The following is a 24,507-nucleotide window of genomic DNA, read 5'->3' as shown; positions in this document are numbered from 1 at the left end:
CAGTGGTGACACTTTTCACTAAGATACGGACAGAGGGAAGACTACCTGTGAAGTGGAGGATGGCGTGAATCTGACCATTCGCTAACCCAGGAAAGACCAACAGCACTAGCCTCACACACTGTCAATGGATGGAAAAAATGAGTGTCTACAGGTGATCATACTTTTTAGAAAAAGGAAGAACCACAGCAGACGCTCTAATTAAAGTAAGTCATGAAATTGCAAAGACCCTTGATATGAAGGAAATGATGGCTGTAGTTTTCTTTGGCACTGAGAAGCTTCTGATGATGTGGAGAGAAGGTCAACAGGTGGAAGGTTAAGGATCAGGGTTTTCTGTCAGACACAACATGGCAAGCTAAAGTAGGATCAGAATCAGTCCAGTTCTATTAAGATCATGATTAATGATATCTTTGGAAATACAGGGACAGGTGTGCAGTCAGCAGTGTACACAGACGATGGAGCAATCTGGAAAAGGTGAATAAATTGCTCACATGTGTTGAAAAGTTTACAGAAAGCAACAGTCAGTGTAGAGAGATGGTCGTATGGCTGGGGACTCGAACCTTCAGGAGCAGAACCATCAGGCTTTACGCTGCTCAGTGAAGAGAGAACAGCTGACGAGCAGGGGTTCACACTACAGCAAGCCTTTAAATATCTATGGACTGATGAAAAACACACATGGAAGAAGCATACTGAAGATATCGAGGCCAAATGTAAAAAGGTGTTAGATGTAATGAGGTGTGTGGTCGGAAGTGAACGGGAGCTGACAAAGAAGCATTATTACACTCATACAGGGCTCCGATGAGAGCTGCTCTGGACTGTGGCTGCATGGTGAATGAAGCAGCAGCAAAACCTCACCTAGAAACACCGGACAGGACACGACACAGAGCACGAAGACTTAGTTTAGGAGCATTAATGCAGCGCTGGTTGAATCCAGTGGACTGCCTCTGCATCTGAGGAGAACTAAGGTATCTCTAACATGCTGGGTGAGAAGATAAGGAAATCTGCAAACACTAGAAAAGAGGAGAGAGTGGGCAGAGAGGAAGGATAACACTGGGTGCATGGTTCAAGAGTATGTGAAGAAAAGTTACTAGAATTATCTTAATATTTTACAGATGGATCAAAACACTCAGATAAGGAACCTGTAGGGCTGGGTATATACCCCCCAGGATCTGACCGAGGAAGTGTTGGAGGATCTCAAACAGGCTCTCAGGACACACAGCAGAGGAGGTTAAACCGGTTAAAGTGCCGCTGCAGTACAAAGTATACAGTCGGGAGAATCGGTCTGAGAGGATCTTTTAATCGAGGTTTATATGAGCCCACTGAATCTGCAGCAACTGGGAACAGACGTTCATTTCTCACGCTGGAACAGAGGGAAATGAGACTGCTGATAAACTTACTAAAAATGCACTAAACAAAAATGATAACGACATTTTAGAAATTTGTTTTGGGAGATCAGAAGCAAAGTCACTAACTCGTCAGGGAATAATGACATCATGGCAGGAAACATGGAATAACGGCAGTAAGGGTACAGAATACTATAAAATCCAAAAATCTGTCAGTCAGAAATAATCAGGTAAATGCAGGAAAGAAGATGTTACCTGTGCTAGGCTAAGACCAGGACACACAGGACTCAGTGCTAGCTTGTATACCATGAAACAGTCAGTCAGATAAATGGGAGACTTGTAACTGGAAGGAATCTGCTGAACGTGCTGATGGGATGTAGGAGGTTCAGTGTAGAAAGAGAGAGACTGGAGGGCAGAGAGGCAGGGAGGCAGGGAGCGGAGCACCACAGGTCTGTTAGGGACCGGGGAGGAACACTTACAGGCTCAAAGGGCTTTATTCAAAGATTTAAAAGAAGCAGGTATCATATCTACAATATAACGTCTCTATAGTTGTTAGTTTTGGTTAAAGTCATGATGTTACACACTCCGATACAGTAGGTGGCGGCCCCTTTAAGGTTAGGTTTGTAGCCCGCCATTAAAATCGAAGAAGAAGAAGAAGATGAAGATCCACACTCCATTTCAGAAGGTGGCGGTAATGCACCAAAAGCTACCAACATATAACATCAGAAGAAGAAGAAACAACAACGACGCCATTTTAACATGGCTTTTATGAGGAATGGATGGAAAGAATGGATGTAACTATTTAGTATTGTACAGAAACTTACTCATATGTTCAGTGTATTATTGTACACGAGATGGACAACACATATCACCATGTTCCGTCAGATAAACACCAGCCTCCTGTCTCTAATGGCGGCTATCTGGAGACACCGTACACCGCTAACAGACCACCGCCGAGCGGCGCGGCTCATGAGCCGACACAGCCGGCACACACTGCTTCACAGTGGACACCTTCACGGGGATATGACGGTCACCCGTACGGATTCAGGTGCGATTTACCCGCACCGTCTCCAGGAGGAGGGGGGTTCGGAGGGCCCTGCTTGGCCTTTCCGTATGGATTTGACCCCTCCGTCCCTCCGCCTCCTTTCCGCTGTCCACCACCCGGTCACTTCTCTAACGTGGCGCCCACCGCTCCGGTAAACACGTACAGCAGCAGGGGCGCCTCAGCGTTGCAGACATTTACCCAGCATTTTGGACTCGGGCCTCAGACTCCGTATGACTTGGACTCCAGTCAGAAACTACAGCATGAACGTGAGGATTTCTCTGAGAGTGGAGCTCCGTTCGGCTGCCCGCTGTTTCCTCCGCGGGGTAAGGACCATGACAGGAGTCCGGGAACAACAACACGAGCCGAGGATGAAACCGCCCTTCAGAGGAGACATGATCAACAGTGGCTCAGACGTTTCTTACAAAGCAGAGACAAAACCTCCAAGTCCCCACAGAGCCAGCAGCAGCAGCAGCACAGCGGTGTTCCGGACCGGAGACAGGCTCTGTACAGGGCAGCTCAGCTCGTCTCACAGCTGGCAGAGTCCTGTGAAACTCTGAGGGACAACATAGACAATGAGTGTGTTTGGACGGACTCATATTTAATGGCCTTGAAAGTGAAGAGAGAGCTACAGGACAAACTCACTGTCCTCAGTGACAGTGAGTGTTTAAATATCTGGAAAGCTAAATTGTCCCGTGTTGCTAAGAGGAAGGCCCGGCGACTGAGAGCCAGGAAACTGCTGCAGATTGAGGAAACCCAGAGACAGGACCGTATCTCTGAGAAAGAGGCTGCCATAGATAAATGGAGGATGCAGCAGATACACCAAGTAGAGGAGAAGAAGAAGGTATGTACATTTGTCAGAGGATTCAAAGATGTATTCATTTGTTTTGTCCACTTGGGGGCAGAAAAAGTATAAAGCAAACTTAAGCATGTGATCACGTATAAAGTTGTTCTTATGGCTGATTTGTTAGCAAAGAAGTGCCTGTTTACAGGCACAGCAGACACAGAGCAGCATTAGTGTTCAGGTGGTCTCCTGATGGATGTCTACTTAAAGTATTCACTATCCTTTTAGCTCAGGTTTGCTCTCTACTAGATCCATGTGGAACTTTCTCATTCACTCAAACAATGGAGGGGGTAGAAAACTCAGTGCCACAATGTCATGATTGCTGATATGTGGACACTTCCACTATTGAGAAGTTTTTGTATTTTGTCACAAAGAGATGATGAGGGCAGAATAGCAGAAGATAATAATGACTGGTCATATTTTGTATCTGTTCCTGTACCAGGAGCAGGAGCTGAAGCTGGCTGCAGACGCTGTTCTCTGTGAGGTGAGGAAGAAGCAGGCAGACGTGAAGAGGATGCAGGACGTCCTGAGATCTCTGGAGAAACTGCGCAGACTGAGGAAAGAGGCGGCATCGAGGAAAGGTGACAGTTATTTTTGTCTTGAGCCATCTACCTTATTCCCAGTCTTATGATATCTTGTGTGAAAAATGGGCATGAGTGATCTTTGGTGCGAGTGATCTTTAGACCTGCTAGAAGCTGGATTTTGTTACTTTTGGCAGCTAGTGGCGCTGCTGTCAGCTGGGGGCGCTGCTGTCGGCTGGGGGCACCACACCGTACTGTCGGCCGGTGGCGCGGCACCACACTGTGCTGTCGGCCAGTGGCGCGGCACCACACCGTACTGTCGTGGCACTGCACTGCACTGCACTGTCGGCGGTGGCATGGCACCACACCGTGCTGTCGGCTGGTGGCGTGGCACCACACCGTCCCACACTGTACTGTCGTGGCACTGCACTGTGCTGTCGGCCGGTGGCATGGCACCACACCGTGCTGTCGGCTGGTGGCGTGGCACCACACCGTCCACACTGTACTGTCGTGGCACTGCACTGTGCTGTCGGCCGGTGGCACCACACTGTCGGCCGGTGGCATGGCACCACACCGTGCTGTCGGCTGGTGGCGTGGCACCACACCGTCCACACTGTACTGTCGTGGCACTGCACTGTGCTGTCGGCCGGTGGCACCACACTGTCGGCCGGTGGCATGGCACCACACCGTGCTGTCGGCCGGTGGCGTGGCACCGCATTGTAGGCCAGTGGCGCAGCACAGTACTGCGCTGTCGGCCGGTGGCTGGTGATCAGCCTCAGAGCTTTTCAGATTGTTCAACAGAAACAGTAAGGTAGCTAAATGTTAGGGCTGCACAATTAATCGAAATATTATCGAAATCGATATTTGGCCAAGCGCAATATCCAAATCGCAAAAGCTGCAATTTTTTGATACAGGTCATGTGTGACGAACAGCATTATAATGAAGAAGTGTAGCACTGCAGAGACTGCCCGGCCCACATCTTGTTCTCCACATGGAAGAAAATGGGTTATTTTGGTACAGACCCCAACAAATGTCACATCATCATGATTTGAATAGTTTTTTCAGTGAAAATGAAAATTGTGATGAAAAAATTATCATTCCCACTAATCATGAATCATAACGCATTCATAACATCTGTCAAAATAATCGCCAGCGACATGGAAACAAGAAATGAGTTGCACTTTCATCTGAGAGTTCTGAGGAAAATGAATAAGCAGTGGTCATTCTTGTAGTCCTTTTTTATTTGAATACATTATTTTGTGTTTTTAGTAAAACACTACGGATAGAGGATGACGATGTGTGATGCTGGCACTGTACACAGTCTGAAACTGTGTGTGGGTGTGTGTGGGCGGGGGCAGGTATCGTCACGGAGCGAGAATGTGACGAGGCCTTCGGCAGCCGACTGGAGCAACTGAGGCGTGTGATGAAGAAGAGGACAGCGGTTTATTCAGCAGAGGAGAAAGCTCTGATGGTGATGCTGGAAGGAGAGCAGGAGGAGGAGAGGAGGAGAGAGCAGGAGAAGCGAGTGAAGAAGGAGAGGGAAAGACAGCTGCAGAGGAAACTGAGAGTGGACGTCATGTTGTTTGGAGGTAACGTCGTAGTGATAATTGTCCATAGATTACCGACGGTATGATTGAATCGCATTGTTGGTCATTAGTTTTCCCTGTTTGTTTCACAGATGAGCTTCCTGCGGATTCTGTTCTGCAGCCCTTCAGAGAATATTACACTCAAGCCGAGCGCTCGCTGCCCGCTTTACTACAAATCAGGTTCGTCTTCGTCTTCACTTCAGTCTGTGTCACGTAACAACAGTAAAAACCATAATCAGAGTCCCAATTTATTAATGACACCTTCTGTTGCAAGGCTCACGCATGCCCCTGCTGCCATGCTGCTGTTGAAATGAACTTGAGGATGACATAATAACTTGTAATATGTTTCTCTTTCAGGAGAGAGTGGGATGTGTTTGTGGTTGCAGCGGATCATCCTGACGGTTCTCCGGTTCCTCAGGGCTGGATCCTGCCAGACGCCCCGTCAGACCAGGCCTGGGCCTCTGCTCTGCACACTGCTGACACTGAGCGAGACCGCCTCTGACTCTCTGTAATGTCAGCTAGTGCCTGGATGCTTGGAGCTGAGTCCAACCCCCCGCTGCAGGTCCGACTGTCTGACTCTTAGTGGAAACCCGACAAGTTAATGGTGATGGTAAACGTTTTGAGCCATTTGTTTTTTTGAGATAACAAGAAAATGAGATGACTTGTGATCTGATAACGTGTCATCTTGTTATCTTTTTCATGTGAACTGCAGCGTCTTGGAGCTGTCAGACTGTAGAACTGTGTCAGATAATAAATAATAAATGATACAGCGAGGAGAGAGATCAGGATAGTTTTGGTTCTGCTTTAGCTGTTTTTGGGGAGTGTACTTTGTTGTTTTTAAGTTAAACACCTGCACAGCTCTTATTTCTGGTCGCTGCTAATGTGTTTTTTCTGTTTTGTACCTCAGTAATAACCATTTATTTTGTTGGAAGGAATTTATTGTTGATCTTAATTTCTGAATGAGCAGAAAACACAAACAAAATAAAGTAATACATTTTACTACCCACCAGTTTACTGTTACTTCTGGAGTTTTTTTATAGTACATGTTTCATTTTTATTCTGTGTAAGTACAGTGTGAGGAGCGTGGATGTGCTCGGTTTCCATCCATAGTATGCGGTCCGCCCGTTAGAGCTTCAGAAGGCTTTAAAGCTGCTGCTGTCGATGTTTATGTCCACTTGTTGCAGCAGAAACAAGCTGTGAAGGCAACATTAACGTACCATCACCTGTTAAGTTGATATTTTGAACTTGTCAGCAAACAGCTGCGTATTTCCCCGTCCAGCAGCTACAGAGCAGCATGACGCTTCATCAGGAGGCGTGTCTGTGTCTCCTGATGGACGTCAGTCCGGTCTTCTCTCCGTCAGCTCTGTGTTTGGTCTCCAGCAGCTGCTGAGGGAAACATCTGGCTCTTTAGCTGCTAGATGCTCCGCTATACAACATGGCTGTGCCATCGGTGTGTCTGTGTGTGTCAGTGTGTGTGTGTGTGAATGATTAGTTTCTTTCTGATGAGCAGTTGGCACCTTGCATGGCAGCCTCTGCCATCAGTGTGTGAATGTGACGTGTAGTGTGAAGGCTTTGAGTGGTCAGAAGACTAGAAAGGCGCTATACAAGCACAGTCCATTTACCGTTTACCATCTGCGTGAGCAATGATGCCAACGGTCATTTGGTCCGTTGTTAATGTCAAAACACTGATTATTGGAGCTTTAGGTTCAGGAAAAGTGGACATTTAGATCCGATGGTGACAGTGAAGGAGAAGCCTGAATCCCGACAAAAGTAGGGTTCATCCTGTGGAAACTGAGCTATGCATTCATTAACTCTTTCAGTCCCAGGCCAAAACGCCTGACTGAAGAGTGTCATTAGATGAAAGGTCAGGAAGTCTATTCAATCTGTTCAGTCGTGTTTTGGATTAAAGTGTTGGACAAACATATGAGCCCATGCCCTGCTGACAGTCACACAAAGGTTTTTTATCAAGGTGGCCGTCATATTTTCTATGTGTAAAGTCTGGCAAACTTGAGTTTATTATACAATAAAACCTAAAGTGGATGTAAGAGTCCAGTATCTGTCACACAGTAATCAATAATCCAGCCACCATGTTCCTAACAGGATCACACTAAGCAGCTGTCTCCAGGTCAGGCTGTTACCAGCAGATCAGCTGATGGGGTTACTGTGAGTCGGTAGATTAGTGTTCCAGGTGGCTCTCCTCTAATTGAACCTGCAGTCAGTCACAGCTTCACACACACCGGAGAGTGACGGCAGCACCAGCACAGCGCAGGTAGGCTGACGTTTGTTTTATTAGAACACTTGAAATACTGTAACACAAAGCTTATTGAAAGATAAGCTATGCTCGATACATTTTGTTTTATTTGAAAGGGCACACATGCGTGAAGTATACATGACAAAACACAAACTGCCACCCATTACTCCAAACCTTTACAAGTAATACTAGTAAAATACTCTTTATTGATTAAGGCTGGACACTCTCTTGGTAAAGTGGCAGACAGTTACACTGTCAAATGTTAGTAGCCTGATAGCAGTTGATGAGGCATCTGAATGTGGTCCAACTGTTGGTTCACATCTTATCACTCTTACAGCGTCTATTGGAACATTTAATAATAAGAGGAAAATATATTCGACTCAAGCCAACGCAGGCCGTTAGAAGTTTAAAGCTTTTGATCTGGACCTGGTCCAATGTGGCCCAGACGTGACAGAGGCAGTGAAATCTCCCTTTTTTGCATTTTCACAAATAGAATGAAGAAAACAAACCTTTTTTATTCATAGTCTGATTCGTGTTCTGCCACGCACATTTTTTGCCCTTGTAGCGCCCCCTAGCGGTCGATTTGAAGGAAACTTTCAGAGCAGGTTTCAGGTTCTTATGTGGACTTTTCCTGGAAGGTTTGTGATGACAGACCAAAGTCAGCAACAGTTGGGCCAATTTATGTGCTGAACCACGCCCCTTTGGAAGTTCATTGGTCAATATCTTGAAAACTAAATAAGATATCAACAAGATTTATACAACGTTTGATAGGCTTCGTGCAGTGATGATCCACTGAAAATTTGTGTTTTTCAAAAAAAATTCAAAATGGGGGAAAATCTAGCTAAGCGGACTTTAGTGGTCCAAGAAGCCTTTTTGTAGAGCACGTTGAGCTGGACTTGTGAGAAATTTCAAGTCATTCGGACTTACAGTGTGATGGGCGTGGCCTGTTCAAAATAGCATTTTTGGGCCTTCATTACAGCGCCACCATGTGGCCAATTGGGCTCATATTTCGGTGGGAGCACATTTCCAGTTACTGGGCCAAGTTTCGTGTTTCTGGCTCATTTCAGCTCACGGCAATTTGAGACAAAGCGGCAGACAACAACAAAAAAAAAATAATAATAATAAACCGGCACAAACATAAAAGACGTTGCGAATGGCTTTACAAAGGAAAAACAAAATTAAAACAAGTCAGCACCACAATTCAATAAAATCCAGAAAGTAAAAGTACAGCGAATGATATACAATACAATAAAGATGAAAACAGTAAAATAAACACAGTGAAATATTAATAAAGGCTTTTTTTAAGATTTAAGAAGTGATATTCACTATTAAAGTTCACAACATAAAGCTACAAGTTTTCTTTTTTGTCCTTCAGGAAACCCTAAAATATTTCTTAGTTTTGTTGTGTATTTGTTGTGTATTTCTTTTGTGTTTATTGTAGTTCTTACAGTATAGAAATGGGGACAGAAGAGCATTAGTTTGTGTTTTGCACGTCAGAGACGACACAATGAGCTTACGGAGCGTGTGAGGGAGTCCCGGACCATCTGGCTCGTTGGTGTTTTGGTTTTACTGCAGCACAGTCTGCATCTGCCTTAAGGTTTATTCACAGTCATACACAGTCATAATTTATGTGTGTGTGTGTGAGTTGGACGGCTTGACAGAAGTCTTTTGTTCACTCACGTGAACTTGAGGAAATTAAAACCGAATGTCATGTCCGTATAATATGCAGAGTACGCCTGAGACCCGTGTGCTTGGTACATGAAATGAGCATCGTGCTGCCTTGTTGTTTAGCAAACACAGTTGTGATCCCTGATCCTTTTCGCTGGACCGTGTGACGAAGGTCCTCCATAGCTTCACTGTAGCTGCAGATGACATTAGAGTGTCGAGGATGTGATGGAGAGGAAGCATGCTGATTGGTGGTTTCGGTGGCTTTAGCTGTGGAAACATTCCCCTGACAGAGTCAGAGTTGACTGAGGAAGTTGTGGACCCAGTTGTGGACCCAGTTGTGGACCCAGTGGATGAGGAGTGGAGGGATGTGAGCTGAAGCCAACAAAGAGGAAGCTGCCAGCAGTCAGAAAGCATGACAACAATCTTCTCCGCATGTTTGTCTGCATGTAGTGATGAGGCCGCAGCAGCTCGATGACGCTCACACTACAACCAGATCCAATCAGCTGGGCTCCCATGTTAAATCTGAATCCATGGCAAATGAAGTCCTCGGCTACATGTCCAGACCTTTAGAGTCCAGACCACAGTCATTCAATGCAGACTCGTGCCACTGGATGTGTAAAGTTGCTTAGTTGCTGGTCTTTCATCAGTGGAAGAGCAGCAGAAATGCTTCTGGGTAAACGAGTTGATGACCTCAGCTCTGACCTCTTAGCGTTACTAAATTTAGCATACAGTCTGAGAGATTTACAGGACGGCAGAATTAGAAACAGTGGAAATATACCATCTGTTTTGGTTCGCCTGCATGGGAATCTGTTCAGTCTTCCGGTGGAGGGATTGTCTGTGTAAATGCACTCGGCTGCACGGGAAACCAGAATTATAAAGCATTAGCTTCAGTCTGCTGCAGCTTCCTCACCGGCCTCAAACACAGATCAGTGTGGCATGAATGAAGAAGATCACAATATAGTTCCTCATCTAAATGGTGTAAGTGAGTGTTTGAGTGGTTTCCCAGATAACAAAATATGATTGAATCAGCAGCGAAGTATCGGTCTAGACCTGCTCTATAGGAAAAGTGCAATGAGAGAATTTCTGTTATGAATTGGCGCTGTATAAATAAAATTGAATTGAATTGATTTTTAAAATAAAATGCATTGTAAGCAAACAAGGACGTTTTATCCACAATACAATATTTACATGTATACGTTTATTTTCACTTAAAATTCATTTCACTTACCATTATTAAGTATGTCAGGTGCGAGTTCTGTATGAAGCTCCCAGCAGTCTGACAGAAGGCGTCATCATATCGCTTGAACTGTAGATACTGTTAAGATGAATCCTGAAACTGAACCCACAGAAAGTTTCCCTTTAACTGAAAGAATGACTTTAAAATGTTTTTGAAGAATTCTGTTTCGCTCAAGGAGCTGAAGTCAAACTACCCTGATAAATCTTTTATGTTCTTTTGACAGATCTCTCTGTGTGCGTGTTTTTGTCTCCCAGCGAACTGAGCATTATGGACGAGGTTCCCCTGAAGATGCCACTGCGTGCCTCACAGGAAGTCAAAGAAGACGTCAAAGTTATTGTCCCTGACTATCTCACCATACTGCAGGAGACAGAGGTGAGTGTCTGAATGTGTACAGTATGTGACGCACAGGCTCACCTGAATGTATCCCACTGTGTGCTCCTGCTGCTCTCTCTGCTACAGCCACACACTGCAGTACACACCTTCTTTGCTTCTCTGCTTTACAGGCAGCACAAACACAAACAACTCTTGGCTGTTCAGATTCATGTGTGTGTGTATGAGTGGCACACATTTTCAGTTGACACGATGTGTAAAGGATCAAAGCTAACAGGGAACTGCATTGGACCTGAGTCCTTCAAGCTGCTATAATCAACTATCCATCAACCACTATGTGGAATATCAAAGGGGCTGCTCATAGTGACTGTAATAACTTTGGAGAACCTCTGACTTTTCCTCTGGCACCATCGTCAGGTCAACATGTTAATGTGTCCAATACTTTGTGTTATAACCCAATAAAACTAATGAAATTCCCATCAGCTCAGCTGTACTTTGTGCTTAGTGCTAACTAGCTAATGCTAACATGCTAAACTAAGACTAGCTAGGCTAAGAAAGTGCTAGCTGCTAGCATGGCTGTAGATGGCTGGAGATATGTCATCAGGAGCTAGTTTGAGATTTTAAGCTGGTGGTAGGCCAAGATGGAAAGTCGAGGGATCATCACAGTGAATTAGTTTCATGGTAATCCATGCAGCAGGTGTTGAGGCATTTCACTTCAGACCAGTAATTGACCAACAGACTGATTAGTGACATTCCTGGAGTGGAGCCACCATGCTAACGTAGCTAAAAAAGTTGAAATAATGATATAACACTAGAGAAAAGAGAAAGCTACAGAGTAGTTGACTAACATGCTGTTTGTCCATGTGACAGTATGAGTTCAGTCTGGAGAACTGGGTGCTAACTGGGCTGCAAAGTGGCTTCACCGGCCAGCATCGGCCTCAACTCTCCTCCTCGTCATCAGGACTGCTGCCATCTTGTCCGCCATACTGGATGATGTTCAGCAGCCCGCAGCAGAGCCGCCTGGCCAGCCGCCACTGCTCTGACTTCTGGGAGCCTAATCCTCGACAGCGCTCCCACAGCCTCAACCCTGCCGTCCTGCGCACCAAGTTTGCCATCTCAGACTCTGAGGATGAAGGAGAGAGTGCTGCAGAGAAAGCCAAGACATGTTTGTCAGTGAAAGCCTGCTCGAGTGGAGAGCGTCCTGCTGCTTCATGTCAGCGTGGTCAGAGGAAAGCGCAGAGAGCCTTCGTCCCAGACCTCCTGAACCCTCCGGCCTGCCTCAGCAGCCTGCCACACCAGCGTAGGAAGAACCTACGACAGTGCTCCCTCTCAGTGCTGGAGACATCCAAACAACATGACCCCAATGCAGACAGCCAATCCGAGAGACCTGCCTCACACAGGACCCCCGACACCAGAGCCAATACAGTCGACAGGCTCCCCTGCATAAACAACCACAACACAACGCATACGGTAAGAGATAAACATTTTAATTTAAGGGAACATGTTGTAGTAACATGCAGTCTGACATTTTGAAGAAGATAACTGAGGTCCAGGATGTGTTGAACCTAACTCATTTCTCTTTCTCGCTCAAAACCTAACACGAACCATTGAGTCTGGTTCTGCCCGAGGTTTCTGGTCTAAAGTGCATGGCGCAAGTGCAGTTAGGGCGTGTCCAACTCCACTTTTCCTAGTTAAACGGCACATAATCAGGGCACAAAGTAAGCTGCAAGGTGCCAAGGGGCTGTATTTAGTCTCTTAATTATTCATAGTTGTGTTTTGGGCGTAACATGAATTAAACCAATCAGAGTGTCATCTCCCATTCCCTTTAAAAGCCAGGTGCGCATTGTTATTTAAATGGCGGATGTTATTAGATATAAGTTGGCCATTCAAATGAATACAAAAAAACATGAATATCGCGCACCATTTAGTATGAAGTCATTATATAGACTGACCTTCTTTCAGCACCCCCAACTGTGACCAACCCCCAGCGTCCCTGTCTGTGTGTGTAATAAGCAGTGTATGTGCGTTGTGAACCTGCTAGTGATGCGCAAATCCGCGTGGATGCATAAATCATCTATGGAAAGCCATTTTTGCAAGTAACGTCTTAGAGATTTCTTGTTTAGACTACATTAAAATGCGTGTTAACATGTAAAGATCTGTAGTATTAACATGAAATATTTCTACATGTTAATGCAACAAAAACTGACGTCTTAACATGGCTTTTCTGGTTGTGGCAAATGTGGCCAATTTTAGACAGCTGTGATGGAGCTCAAGATTTATCAGAAGGACGGCTGCTTTACTCCAAACAGTTGCACTGTATGAACCGGGACCGTTTTGGATGTGTAGAAGAACACAGAACATTAATTAACGTTAGATCCTGACCGATCCTGTCTGCGTGTCGGGAGATTTAAATTATCACTTAAGTTACACTGCTTTGGCTCGTGTGTAAATGCACACAGCGTCTCTCTTAATGGGGAGAGCTTCACCACCCTCTTTCACCCACCCGCAGCCCATTTGCTATTAATCAGAATATTCAAATTTATGACCCGGCATCACCTAGTCATCACTAGAACGTGCCTATATAGGTGCATCTTACGCAATCACTCTCTGCTGCCTCAAGATTGCAATGTGCCAACAATGGTCTTGACCTCACCTCATTTAAAGACCAGTACATGGGCATACAGATGGGCGCAAGCACATTGGCTACTTACACAGCATGGGCGCTGGGTGTGAAAATGACAACTGGGTCGGTCAGAGGCTAGCAAGGAAACTTGTGCTGCACTGTGTGCCGCTTTGCGGCAGGTGTAAGATAGGGCCCCGTCAAGCTGTATTCTCCTACACCGCCAATGCAATACAACAAGCTGTAAACACAGCATGACGTATTATTTAAAGTTGATGTTTTGAACTTGTCAGCAAACAGCTGCGTATTTCCCCGTCCAGCAGCTACAGAGCAGCATGACGCTTCATCAGGAGGCGTGTCTGTGGCTCCTGATGGACGTCAGTCCGGTCTTCTCTCTGTCAGCTCTGTGTTTGGTCTCCAGCAGCTGCTGAGGGAAACATCTGGCTCTTTAGCTGCTAGATGCTCCGCTATGTTCAGCAGCTGCTCTCTGACTGCGTCTGGCTGCTGTCTGCTGCTGAGCAGCTCGTGTACTGTGGCTTTTTACAGCTTTTTTGTGCTGGAGTACACAATACAAAATGTCACTGTCCTAATATTGCTGACCGTGCTGTATAAAACAACAACTGCTAAACATCCTACCACATTGTAATACGGGTTGTGACCTAATGTTTCCATGGGTTAGGGCTAGGGTCGAAAATCTGTGCTTTTAATTTATCTCATTCACAGTGTCACCATGCTGTAACCATGAAAGCCTTGTGTTATGTCATCCATCTAGCCTCATGGCTGAGAGTGTACAGTGTGGCTGAGGGAAAGCTAATGCTCTGCAGTGTAGATAGCCCTCACTGTGGTCTGCAGGAGCAGACTATGAATACAGCCTAAATCTCAGGGCATTACCTTTTCCAAAGCCCTACTATAAATCTCCACACGTAAGCCAGGAACAGACAGGGTTCACATTTCCAAAATGTTTTCAGGGATCTGCACTCTAAAAATAGACTGTGTAAAGTCTGCTCCCTGAATCCAGCCAGGTTATGAGAGCTTCATCAGGATTAGCAAGTGGAAGTCCTCTGAACATGTCTTTCTCAGCAGAGCTGCATTTCAGGTCAAACCTGCTGCCAACGTTACAGAAAGAACCTTAAAATCAGATTGAGTCAGAATGAAGATGTTTAAACACACACACACACTCATTACAGTCTGTTGTTCCCTAGACGTTTCTCAGCCCAGACTCCAGTAGAAACCCCCCTGCGACCTCACCCCGCCTGGGTCTCCTGTCTTCTGGTTTGGACTCGTCAGCAGAGCTCCTGTCAGCTCTGAGCCCAGAGGAGAGAGACCTGCTGGGGGCCATCACTGCCCGAGGTTACCCCCTCCGCACTGCTATCATCACCCTGCAGAAGACGGGCCGGCAGACCCCAGATCAGGTAAGTCAGTGTCACATACAGTAAGACTTCTGACTTGTTTCCAATATTTCACTCAAAAACAGCTGTGTAACATCTTTACCGTTCCTGAATTGGAACCTTAAATCAAAATATATGAGCTTGTACCATTTAAACCAAAAACTTTGAACACTTTAGAAGGTCAAACTCTGTGCCACGTACAAATTTAACACAGTCAGAACACCCGCTTAGCCCAGCGTAGCTCGAAGACTCCACTAAAAGTGGAAAAACACATCTTCCAGCACTCAGTAAGAAGCCAATAAGAAGCTGAAACACTGAACTGAAATTTGACTTTTGTTCAGCTATAATAATATTGCAGCTATTCTGCATTTTTGGACATATTAATGGAAACAGCATCTAAGCTCTATACAACAGTCAACATTTGTTTGGACACATCCAGCTGTTTAGTTTGTATTACACTCACAAAGTGGACGCTAGTTAGCTTAGCTTGCTAATGTTAGCAATGATTCCCACTGTGATGTTGCAGAGTCATCCGCAGCTCCTGCACACTCAGAGCTGTGTCCGTCACACATAGAAATGAGGGGGTGTAGCTAGCGTTAGCTGTCTCTGATGACCAGACTGTAAAAACTGACAGTAACAGGCAGTCCTGTGAACTCAACCCGAAGGACGTGATTCACATCACAGATGTTTTTTTTATTGATTGATTGATTTGTTTATTTGAGTGTCCTGCACCTTATGGTGCCCAACCCGTATGGGCTTACAAGACACTGGACAACAACAACAACAACCTGGATGGTCACATGACCAATCACAGCATACAGTTGCACAAATTCAACATTCAAAACATTGACTTTCCATAACAAATAAGGTCTTATTATGATGAATAAAGAGTTCTCTGTCTTAGTTTCCATGCTTTTCTGTAAATCTTGCTAAAGCAAAACCCCTCATTAAAGAGCCAACTCAACATGTTACCTTCAGACAACCAAAACAAATTCGGCTTCCTCAACTGCATTTTTTTCAAACAAATGATTCCTCAAGTCGCTGCACACATGGGGCAATGGAATACAAAATGAAATTCATCCTCAACAACACTAAGATCACAAAAAGAAAATGTAGTACATAGTCACAGAGTAACTGACACAACGGCGAGGCTGCTGTTTCTGCATTAAAATACATAACATCATTTCTTCTTTTTGGTAATTACAGTTTGAACACATTGAAACCAAACTACAGTATACTACGCCACTTTAAGCCAGTGTAAAAATCGAGTGTCCACAGCCTGCTCTGTGTTATGTTTTCCCATAACACACCAGAACTCAGAACTCAGAGTAAATCACAAGCCACAGTACAGGGTTGACTGGAAAGAGGGCATGTGGAGGAAAGTCATGAGAAAGATAGGAGACATGGATGGATACACCGACTGGCTGACGTCATTCATATTTGCTTTTATAATTCTGACACATTTCAACCTCTTAAGTAGCTTTAAAGTCTCCACCGTAACGTTTCCTCCACACACAGTAAATGACAATATTCATACAACGTGGTTTGCTTTTCACGACTAATCCTGCAGCACTGATATGCAGAGCATAGTCTGATTCCAGATCAACCGCTGTCAGCCTCTCTGTCTCTTCCTGTCAGTCAACAAGAGCTGATCTGGCAGCTGGTAAATCACTTTAATAAGAATTCATCAGCAGGGGAGCGTGTTGTCCTGTGATACCTTCACTGCCATTTTCCATGCAACAGTATGTCTGAGGTCGCATGCTTATCGTGATAAATCTGTAGTTAGCTCTCAGTGCTTTGTGACAAAGGCTCATGGCTGATTGAAGTCACATATAGACGGTGGATCGGTGTGAAAGGATAAAGATATTAAGGCTCTAATCCTACAGAGATAAACATCCACAGGTTTCGACTTTTAGAATAAGTCCACAATGTGACATAAAAGATAATCAGCTTTAACCAGATGACGGTGGTGGAATGTAACTTAGTGCATTTACTCAAGTACTGTACTTAAGTACAAATTTGAGGTACTTGAACTTTTTTAAAGTCTATTCATTTCATGCCACTCTCATACTTTTTACTCTGCTACATGTATCTGACAGCTAGAGTTACTTTACAAAATTAAGAAATGTGCATAAAAACAAAAATTAGGAGCTTATACAATATGATGCTTTGTCATAAATTTAAGAACCCAACAATATATATATATATATATATATATATATATATATATATATATATATATATATATATATAATTTGTCGATTAATCAATCAGACGATTGATAGAAAATTAAAATTAAAACAATTTTGATAATCGATTAAGTTTTCATGCAAAAATGCCAAATATTTCATGGTTCCAGCTTCTCAAATGTCAGGATTTCAATGCAGTTCAGTTCAATTCAATTTTATTTATATAGCGCCAATTCATAACAGAAGTGATCTCACTGCACTTTTCCAATACAGTATTATTAGCCTTAATAAGTGAGATTATTAGCTTTTTTTCTGATTGGTAACAGAGAAGTACACCTTTCATATGACTGCTCTTTTCCTTTACTCATGTGTCCTACAATGAATATTTGTGTGTGTTGCAGATCTTGAGTTACCTGGTGGCATGTGACCATCTGTGTCAGCTGGGTTATGATATGGCCCAGGTAGAAGAGGCTCTGGAAATGTTTCAAAACTGTGAAACAAAGGTAAGACATGCAGAGAGCTACAACATTAAACCAGTCTTTAATCTTCTTCGAGACAACAAGACCGTCCTTGGAGTCAGTTTTATTTAAAAAATTGTATTAAAAAAAACACAAACATGTCTTCCTCTTGAGGCGGAGGAGTTCCTTCACCTGCTGAGTCAGTTCAATGAGATGGGCTTCCAGCAGAGCGCCATCAAAGAAGTGCTGCTGGTCCATGAAAACCACCGAGAACGGGCGCTGGAGGAGCTGATGATGCGTGTGGCATGACGGCAGATCAGCAAACACACACGCAGACACACTTTACATAACTCAACTGCAACCTAAAATCTGTTATTTACTGCAGGAAAATATGAAACTCATGTGGATAAAGGCACAGGGAGAACGACTAAACACACTTTATTCTAGATGAAGATGGACAGTGGTATATTGTTGATATATTGCAATTATGACAATGATGATGATGACGATGATCATCATTCATTCATGTGTTTATTAACATTGTCTAAAAGACTTGGCTGAAAGTGTTTATTACATTCATACTTTGGGTTTGAAAACTACACTGACTGAACTTGTATTATCTGTGTAACAGTTTGAAGTCATCTGAGCAGTTGTAATTGTGACAGATTTATTAAAGATGTGTTATGAAATTACACCAAGGCAATGCTTTTCTATTTTTTCTATTTTTATTCTACTCTTTTTTTCTCCTGTGTTCTGGCCTTATTTAACCTTGTTTCCTCGAACGAATCCGTCTGGGAAACGAGCGACATCCAAGACTTGTTTTCTGTGAAAACAGGAGCAGTGTGGTTCCCACTAACAGAACACTCTGATCACCATCCACAGACCACATTCCCATGTATTCAGTTTAACATCAGCAAAACAGACCTGCTGATTATTACAGGATCATTTCGGATTATCACATCTTATTGTTATTTTGGATCTGTAAACTGTGATGGTTGTTTATAACAGACAGTTTGGGTTACTATTTTATTCTTCACCTTGTTTCCCTCTTCCAAAGACATTTGTCTGACCTGGGAGTTTGTGTCAAACCTGTCAGATGTTTCTTGCCTCTTTGAACTTCTTATGAACCATGTCCAAAATAATGAATATAAGATGCATGTGGTGATAAACCAGAATGATCTTTTAAAGGAACAGCTCTCTCAGCAGCACATAAGGTGATTTGTCAGCAGCTCTTACAGGTTATCAGAGCATTGTGGGGAGAATCTGGGACAATCACCAAGGTCTCTGAAGTTTTGGTCCTGAGTCCGATCCGGAGAGTTTCCCATGAATGAGACAGTGGCTTTAGGCAGCCTCATCAGAAATGTATATATGGATCCAATCCTGCCAAAACCTTTCATCTCACGCTTCAGTCTCCATGTGTAATCCTCTACAGTGTACTCTGTGGTCACCTGTCGGCTCAGTGTGAACACAGAGTCTCCTCTAACCACAGCAGTGAACAGAGAGCCTTTACTGTTCCTGTACTGGCCCGACATGGCTGTCCACTGGCCTGAGCTCAGGTTGTAGCAGTCCATCACACACAGTAAGAAGTCATCACAGGGTCCATTGCGCATCACATACAGATTATTCTTATGGGCCACCATATAAAGACCATAACTGTGTTGGCGGACGAGTGTGGTGACCAGAAGCCATCGGTCCTGCTCAGGTACATACTCGTGTATATCTGTGGCCCCCTTACCTTTCCAGAGACAGATGAAGATCCTGTTCGTGGCTACAGCAGACACCACTGAGGCTGCAGGGCAGGGAAGGGGGGAGACATAACTCCAGCTTCCATTTGACACCTTGTATCTCTCCACAGATGACAGGGCCTTCATGTTGTATTCCCCTCCTACAGCGTAGAGGCAGCCCTCATGACCTATCAGAGTGAAGTTATAGCGTAACTGCTGGGGGCCACAGATGGTGGACCATGTGTTACATGCAGGGTTGTAACAGAAACCAGTCTCTACTACCCTCTTGCTTACATCATGCACTCCTCCGATGATGTAAAGTTTGTTGTCCAGGACGGCCACGCCTGCCATGGTGGTGCTCGTGCTCACAGGTAGATGTGTCAGGACCTTCCACTCTCCGTTGTCTTCATCCAGATAGCAGACGGTCCTCTGGAGATCCTGCAGCAGCTCAGTGGAGGGCGAGTGGCTGCACACTGCCATGTAGCTACTCGGGAGAAGAGACTCGATGTACTCTACCAGCTTGTTGGGTAAGGTGTGAACATCTTCCTTCAGGTCAGAGTACATATCTCTGATGAATAAGGCAGAACTATGGGAGAGCTCCCAGACACCGTAGGTGGCAGCTGTGTGGTACATGAGTAGACAGTTTTCAGAATTTATGATATTGATCAAATGCTTGGTGAGAGCCGGCACCTGCAAAAAAGCCGTACACTCGATGGCTTCCACAATCTGGTCGCTGTCCAGCACGGGTCGCTCCCCGTCCAGGACCCGCAGCATGACCACAAACCCCAGAACCCCCACACATCGCAGGTGGATCTCTTCCTGTTGGCACTCTTTCATTCCTGACTGGAACAATGCTCTGAAGTACTCACAGTTCTCAGCCAGAAGGGTTTTATCCACAAGGAAAAAGCTGTGGTTAATGTCAACCCTCAGGCTGTCCGGTGGTTTATAGTATCCTGGCTGCTGGCTGAAGTGTGGACAGCTGCTGGACTCCATCACCTCCCTTCATGACATCCCAGCTGAACTGCACGTTCACAACAAGTTGTTTGATTCAGACCAAAATACTGCACATCTGTGGTGTTTTACCACATACTGCCAGTGAGACTGAATGCCTCCTATCTAGAGCAGATGCTAGCTGACAGGCTTCTCCCCATTTGTTTTCAAGGCTCTGAGAACAGACTCTATACATAGCAGGCGGACGTGTGACACAGTTCAAGTACATTATGATGACATGCAGCCAGAGGAGAAATAGGAGCTGGATAATGGCAGGGTAATGTGCTGATGATTCATATTGCTCTTTGTTTGTAGCTGACAGTTGTGGAACAGCTGAAGATTTGTCCTTGAGCAGCAGGAACAGTCAGACTGTAACAACAGGTTGTTCCCCTGGGTCACATACTGTGCATGCCACTATTTCAGCAGTCATTGAAAATCTGAGTGCAGGACATGCAGTACTCTTACTTGTAACTGAATACTTTCCCACTGTGCCACTGCTTCTTTTACTGGAGTAAAATATTTAAAAAACATTTTCTACTAGTACCTGGAACACAAAGGTAAACGTAGAGTCTAATACAGGCAGTGCTACTGTAGTGTAGAAGTGTGTGAGATTGTGTCAATAATTTCACAATCAAATGTTATCCATCTTTTAAAATGTTCCATCATCTGACAGTGCCTATAAAATTACTGGACTGCACACCTGACACTTTCATCCACTCTCCCTTCATTTATTCATAACCCGAGGTGTGAGTAAAATAAACACCCACTTATGAGTCAATGTCCATGCCAACAGGGGGCCTTAAATCATCACACAGAAGAAAAAATAAGAATAAATAAATAAAAGTGAAATCTATAATCCATGTCAGTATCGTTTAGCTTTCAAACATCATTAGTAAATTATTGTTCTCTTGTATTGCTGTTATGTCAATGATGCTGTTGATAATAATAATAATAAACTTTATTTATACAGCACCTTTGAAAATAAAGTTGCAAAGATTAAAACATTTCAGGGCTACAAATGTAACAATGAGACAAGTATAACCAGAAAATTAAAATACAGAAATAAAATAAAATAACATGTATCTATATATATATATATATATATATATAAACGTGTCTGTGTGCACACCTCAATCACACCACTTCCGGCATTCCCATAAATACCCACCTAACCCATCTCCTCCTCTTTCGCTCTCATATTCTGCGCCACAACTGAGATCACGCAACATCACCTTGAGCACAACGTACAAAAGTGAGCTAACATTACTACTCCACCCTATGAGTAACTTCATCCATCCACTCACCTCATCTTGAATATGAACTTAGTCTCACTATCCCCATTGGACGATGAATCATTCAGAAGAAATCAGGATGACCAGTTTCCATCAACCCTTTCTAGCAGACCCAGCTACGGAAGCCAAAGACTTCTCCACCGCCTCAGTGTCTGAGACCCTGCTTTCTGTAATCCAAAAGCAGGGGTTCCGGGCACCTGGATGCCAGAACTATCTGGGAAGTCGTCGTTGGAATCATCACCATCTGTCACGGGCGAACTTCAACTAATCAGATCAATAAACCATAACGTAGACAAACTCTCACCGAAGTCAGCCGGGAGAAGAGCAAAAACATCTTTTCCATCAAGAAAAGCTTCAGTGTCATTGCTCTTCATTCAAAGAACTCTCAACCTCTGATAAAACTGATGCTAGCAGTATATATGCTAACTTCTTTAGCATTGTTGTTTTTGACAGTCAGTTCTCACACATGTCGTCACACTCACCTAGCATTAAGGCACGCCCGTAATTCATGCCATAGCTGCCAGTACTTCCTTATAGAACGCTGATCGGTGCAAGTGAACCGCGGTGACGACTGACACAAGCGGGGCCGGGGCTCCTGGCATCAGGATACCAGCGCCCCCTGCCACATACTTCCAGCAACTGGAGCAACCAGTCTTAGCAGGGGAACCTGGCACCAAGATGCCAGTGCCCAGCTTTCCTCCACAGCCCTCGCAGCACCACGTCCCTTCCATACTTAACTCTGGTCTTCTCTCCGAACCTATTCCAGCCCAGCAGGCAACCATCAACTTCACCCTGTCTACAACCAGTTCTCCCATTCGTCATCCTAACTCTTTTATCTCCTGTCCTTTTCCAGTTCCTATCAGTCTACGCCAACAGATCATAGACATACACAGATCTTGCTCCTCATCATGCCTTCCCTTCATCAACCACCTACCGACAGATTCCTCGAAGGACACAAAGTCCACCTCTACCTGAAAGGGAGAACACTCACCTAATCAGGTTGCTTCCTCCACTCTCTTTGAAATCTACTCCATAATAGTTGAGGCTATTCTGTGTGGCCATGAATGGTCCTGCAAGTCCATCCTTGTATAGTTTGACAACCTCGCAGACATAGACATAATCAACAAAGTTCGCTCCATCTCCCCATCTATCATACCGTTCATGCGCGCCTAACTTGGCGTTTTGTTCTCCGCGCAGCTCTGACTCTCTTTCCTGTTTCTCAGTTCAGAAGTTTAGAGGCTCGGCCCCTCCGGGGGATATCATCCACAGCATATCACCCTCAACCGTCTCACCTTACTTGGAAGGCTTGGAAGAGTTTCTACCTTCAAGACCAGTACAACATAACCACCCGTTCTCGTAACCATGACCTGTTTTGTTACCTACGCCCATTTCGTGATGGCCATCAAAACACAAACCATCAAAAGCTTACCCTAGCAGCATTAGCTTCTCTAAAATCCTAACTGGCAGCCCAGGTCTGGCCTCCAGCCATCCTCCGTTAACTTCACTTCTAAGAGGACTTCTTCATCAAGAGGTCACTTTCAATTCAATTCAATTCATTTATTTAGCGCCAATTCATAACAGAAGTTATCTCATTGCACTTTTCCTATATAGCAGGTGTAGACTGTACTCTTTATAATATTATTTACAGAGACCCAACAAATCCCACCATGAGCAAGCACTTGGCGACAGTGGCAAGGAAAAACTTCCTTTAAGAGGCAGAAACCTCGGGCAGAAGCACAATGCAAATTCCACCTAGAATTTTAAAATAGTAATAATGCAATGGTAGTGGTAATATTAATAAGAGGCAGAAACCTTGGACAGAACCAGACTAAATGGTGGGCGGCCATCCGCCGCTGTTGTGTTAGGTTTTGAGAGAGAAAGAGTGGCGAGGAAAAACATGATAAATCCTGATCAAAGATAACTCTGAGCTTCCTTTTGGTGGTGCTGGAGGCCAGGGCAATGCCATCTAAAGCAACTGTCTTTAGATAATGTGTCTTGGAGATGTAGATGATGTGTCTTGAAGTACAATAACTTCAGTTTTGTCAGAGTTTAACATCAGAAAATTGCAGGTCATCCAGTTTTTTATGTCCTTAAGGGATGCTTGAAGTTTAGCTAACTGATTAGTTTCATCTGGCTTGAGCAATGGATATAATTGGATATCATCCGCATAACAATGAGTTTGAATAGAATCGGTCCAAGCGCAGAACCTTGTGGAACTCTGTGACTAACATGGGTGTGCACGGAGGACTCACAGTTAACATGTACAAACTGAGACTGAACCGATAGATATGATTTAAACCAGCTAAGTGCGGTTCCTGTAATGCCAATTGAATGTTCCAGTCTCTGTTATAGGATGTGATGGTCAATGGTATTGAACGCAGCACTAAGATCTAACAAGACAAGTACAGAGACAAGTCCATTGTCTGGTGCAGTTAAAAGGTCATTTGTAATTTTCACCAGTGCTGTCTCTGTGCTCTGATGCACTCTAAATCCTGACTGAAAGTCCTCAAATAAACTATTGTTATTTAGAAAGGCACACAACTGATTGGCGACTGCTTTCTCAAGGATCTTAGAAAGAAAGGGAAGGTTAGATATTGGTCTATAGTTGACTAAAACCCCTGGATCAAGAGTGGGCTTTTTAAGAAGAGGTTCAATTGAAGCGGGGTCTCTCCCTCTCCATCTCAATGCATTTTTATCCCATTACTACATGTTACTAACTCGACATCTTCTCTCTCCCGTACTTCTGTGCTTTCTCATTTCTCTTCTCTCTCCTTCTGTCACTTTCAGCAGGTATTTCAGCCTCCAGAGCTGCAGAGTCTGGATCTGTGGTTGTGGGCCACCTGCTGCCCCCATGTTCCTGCCCGACAACTGCTACTACTGTTGTTGTTATTGGCTCTGTTACTATTATTGTCATTATTATTCCTATGACTGTCATTCCTATTATTATTACTTTATTAATATTAATATCACCACTACCTTTACATTATTACTATACTTTAAAATTCTAGGTGGTATTTGCATTGTGCT

At 44.3% G+C, this 24,507-nt stretch overlaps 3 protein-coding genes across 5 annotated transcripts; 2 read left to right on the top strand and 1 right to left on the bottom strand.

Moving 5' to 3' along the window:
- The first annotated feature begins 2,044 nt into the window (after positions 1-2,044).
- Positions 2,045-6,342, top strand: pdcd7 (programmed cell death 7). Its single transcript, XM_044200142.1, has 5 exons — positions 2,045-3,226; positions 3,669-3,807; positions 5,106-5,336; positions 5,426-5,513; positions 5,691-6,342. Exons 1-5 carry the CDS (start codon positions 2,195-2,197, stop codon positions 5,833-5,835), a joined length of 1,635 nt encoding a protein of 544 aa, XP_044056077.1. The 5' UTR covers positions 2,045-2,194; the 3' UTR covers positions 5,836-6,342.
- Positions 6,343-6,835: 493 nt separating this feature from the next.
- On the top strand, positions 6,836-18,168 carry ubap1lb (ubiquitin associated protein 1-like b). 3 transcript variants are annotated; one of them, XM_044202826.1, is made up of 6 exons: positions 6,836-7,602; positions 10,744-10,861; positions 11,690-12,289; positions 14,642-14,851; positions 17,418-17,519; positions 17,649-18,168. In XM_044202826.1, the coding sequence occupies exons 2-6, from the start codon at positions 10,757-10,759 to the stop codon at positions 17,781-17,783; spliced, it is 1,152 nt and encodes a 383-aa protein (XP_044058761.1). In that variant the 5' UTR covers positions 6,836-7,602; positions 10,744-10,756; the 3' UTR covers positions 17,784-18,168. The 3 variants fall into 3 exon arrangements, with proteins under 3 accessions (XP_044058761.1, XP_044058753.1, XP_044058748.1); XM_044202818.1 differs by having other exon boundaries at positions 6,837-7,602; positions 10,713-10,861; XM_044202813.1 differs by having other exon boundaries at positions 6,837-10,861.
- Positions 18,169-18,461: 293 nt separating this feature from the next.
- Positions 18,462-21,207, bottom strand: kbtbd13a (kelch repeat and BTB domain containing 13a). Its single transcript, XM_044202806.1, has one exon. The coding sequence runs from the start codon at positions 20,189-20,191 to the stop codon at positions 18,707-18,709; it is 1,485 nt and encodes a 494-aa protein (XP_044058741.1). The 5' UTR covers positions 20,192-21,207; the 3' UTR covers positions 18,462-18,706.
- Between the last annotated feature and the right edge of the window lie 3,300 nt (positions 21,208-24,507).

The sequence above is a fragment of the Siniperca chuatsi genome, linkage group LG1 (genome assembly GCF_020085105.1).
Source record: "Siniperca chuatsi isolate FFG_IHB_CAS linkage group LG1, ASM2008510v1, whole genome shotgun sequence".
NCBI classification, from domain to species: Eukaryota; Metazoa; Chordata; class Actinopteri; order Centrarchiformes; family Sinipercidae; genus Siniperca; species Siniperca chuatsi.
The sequence above is the reverse complement of the archived record's forward strand: the minus strand, read 5'-3'. Positions and strand labels throughout refer to the sequence as shown.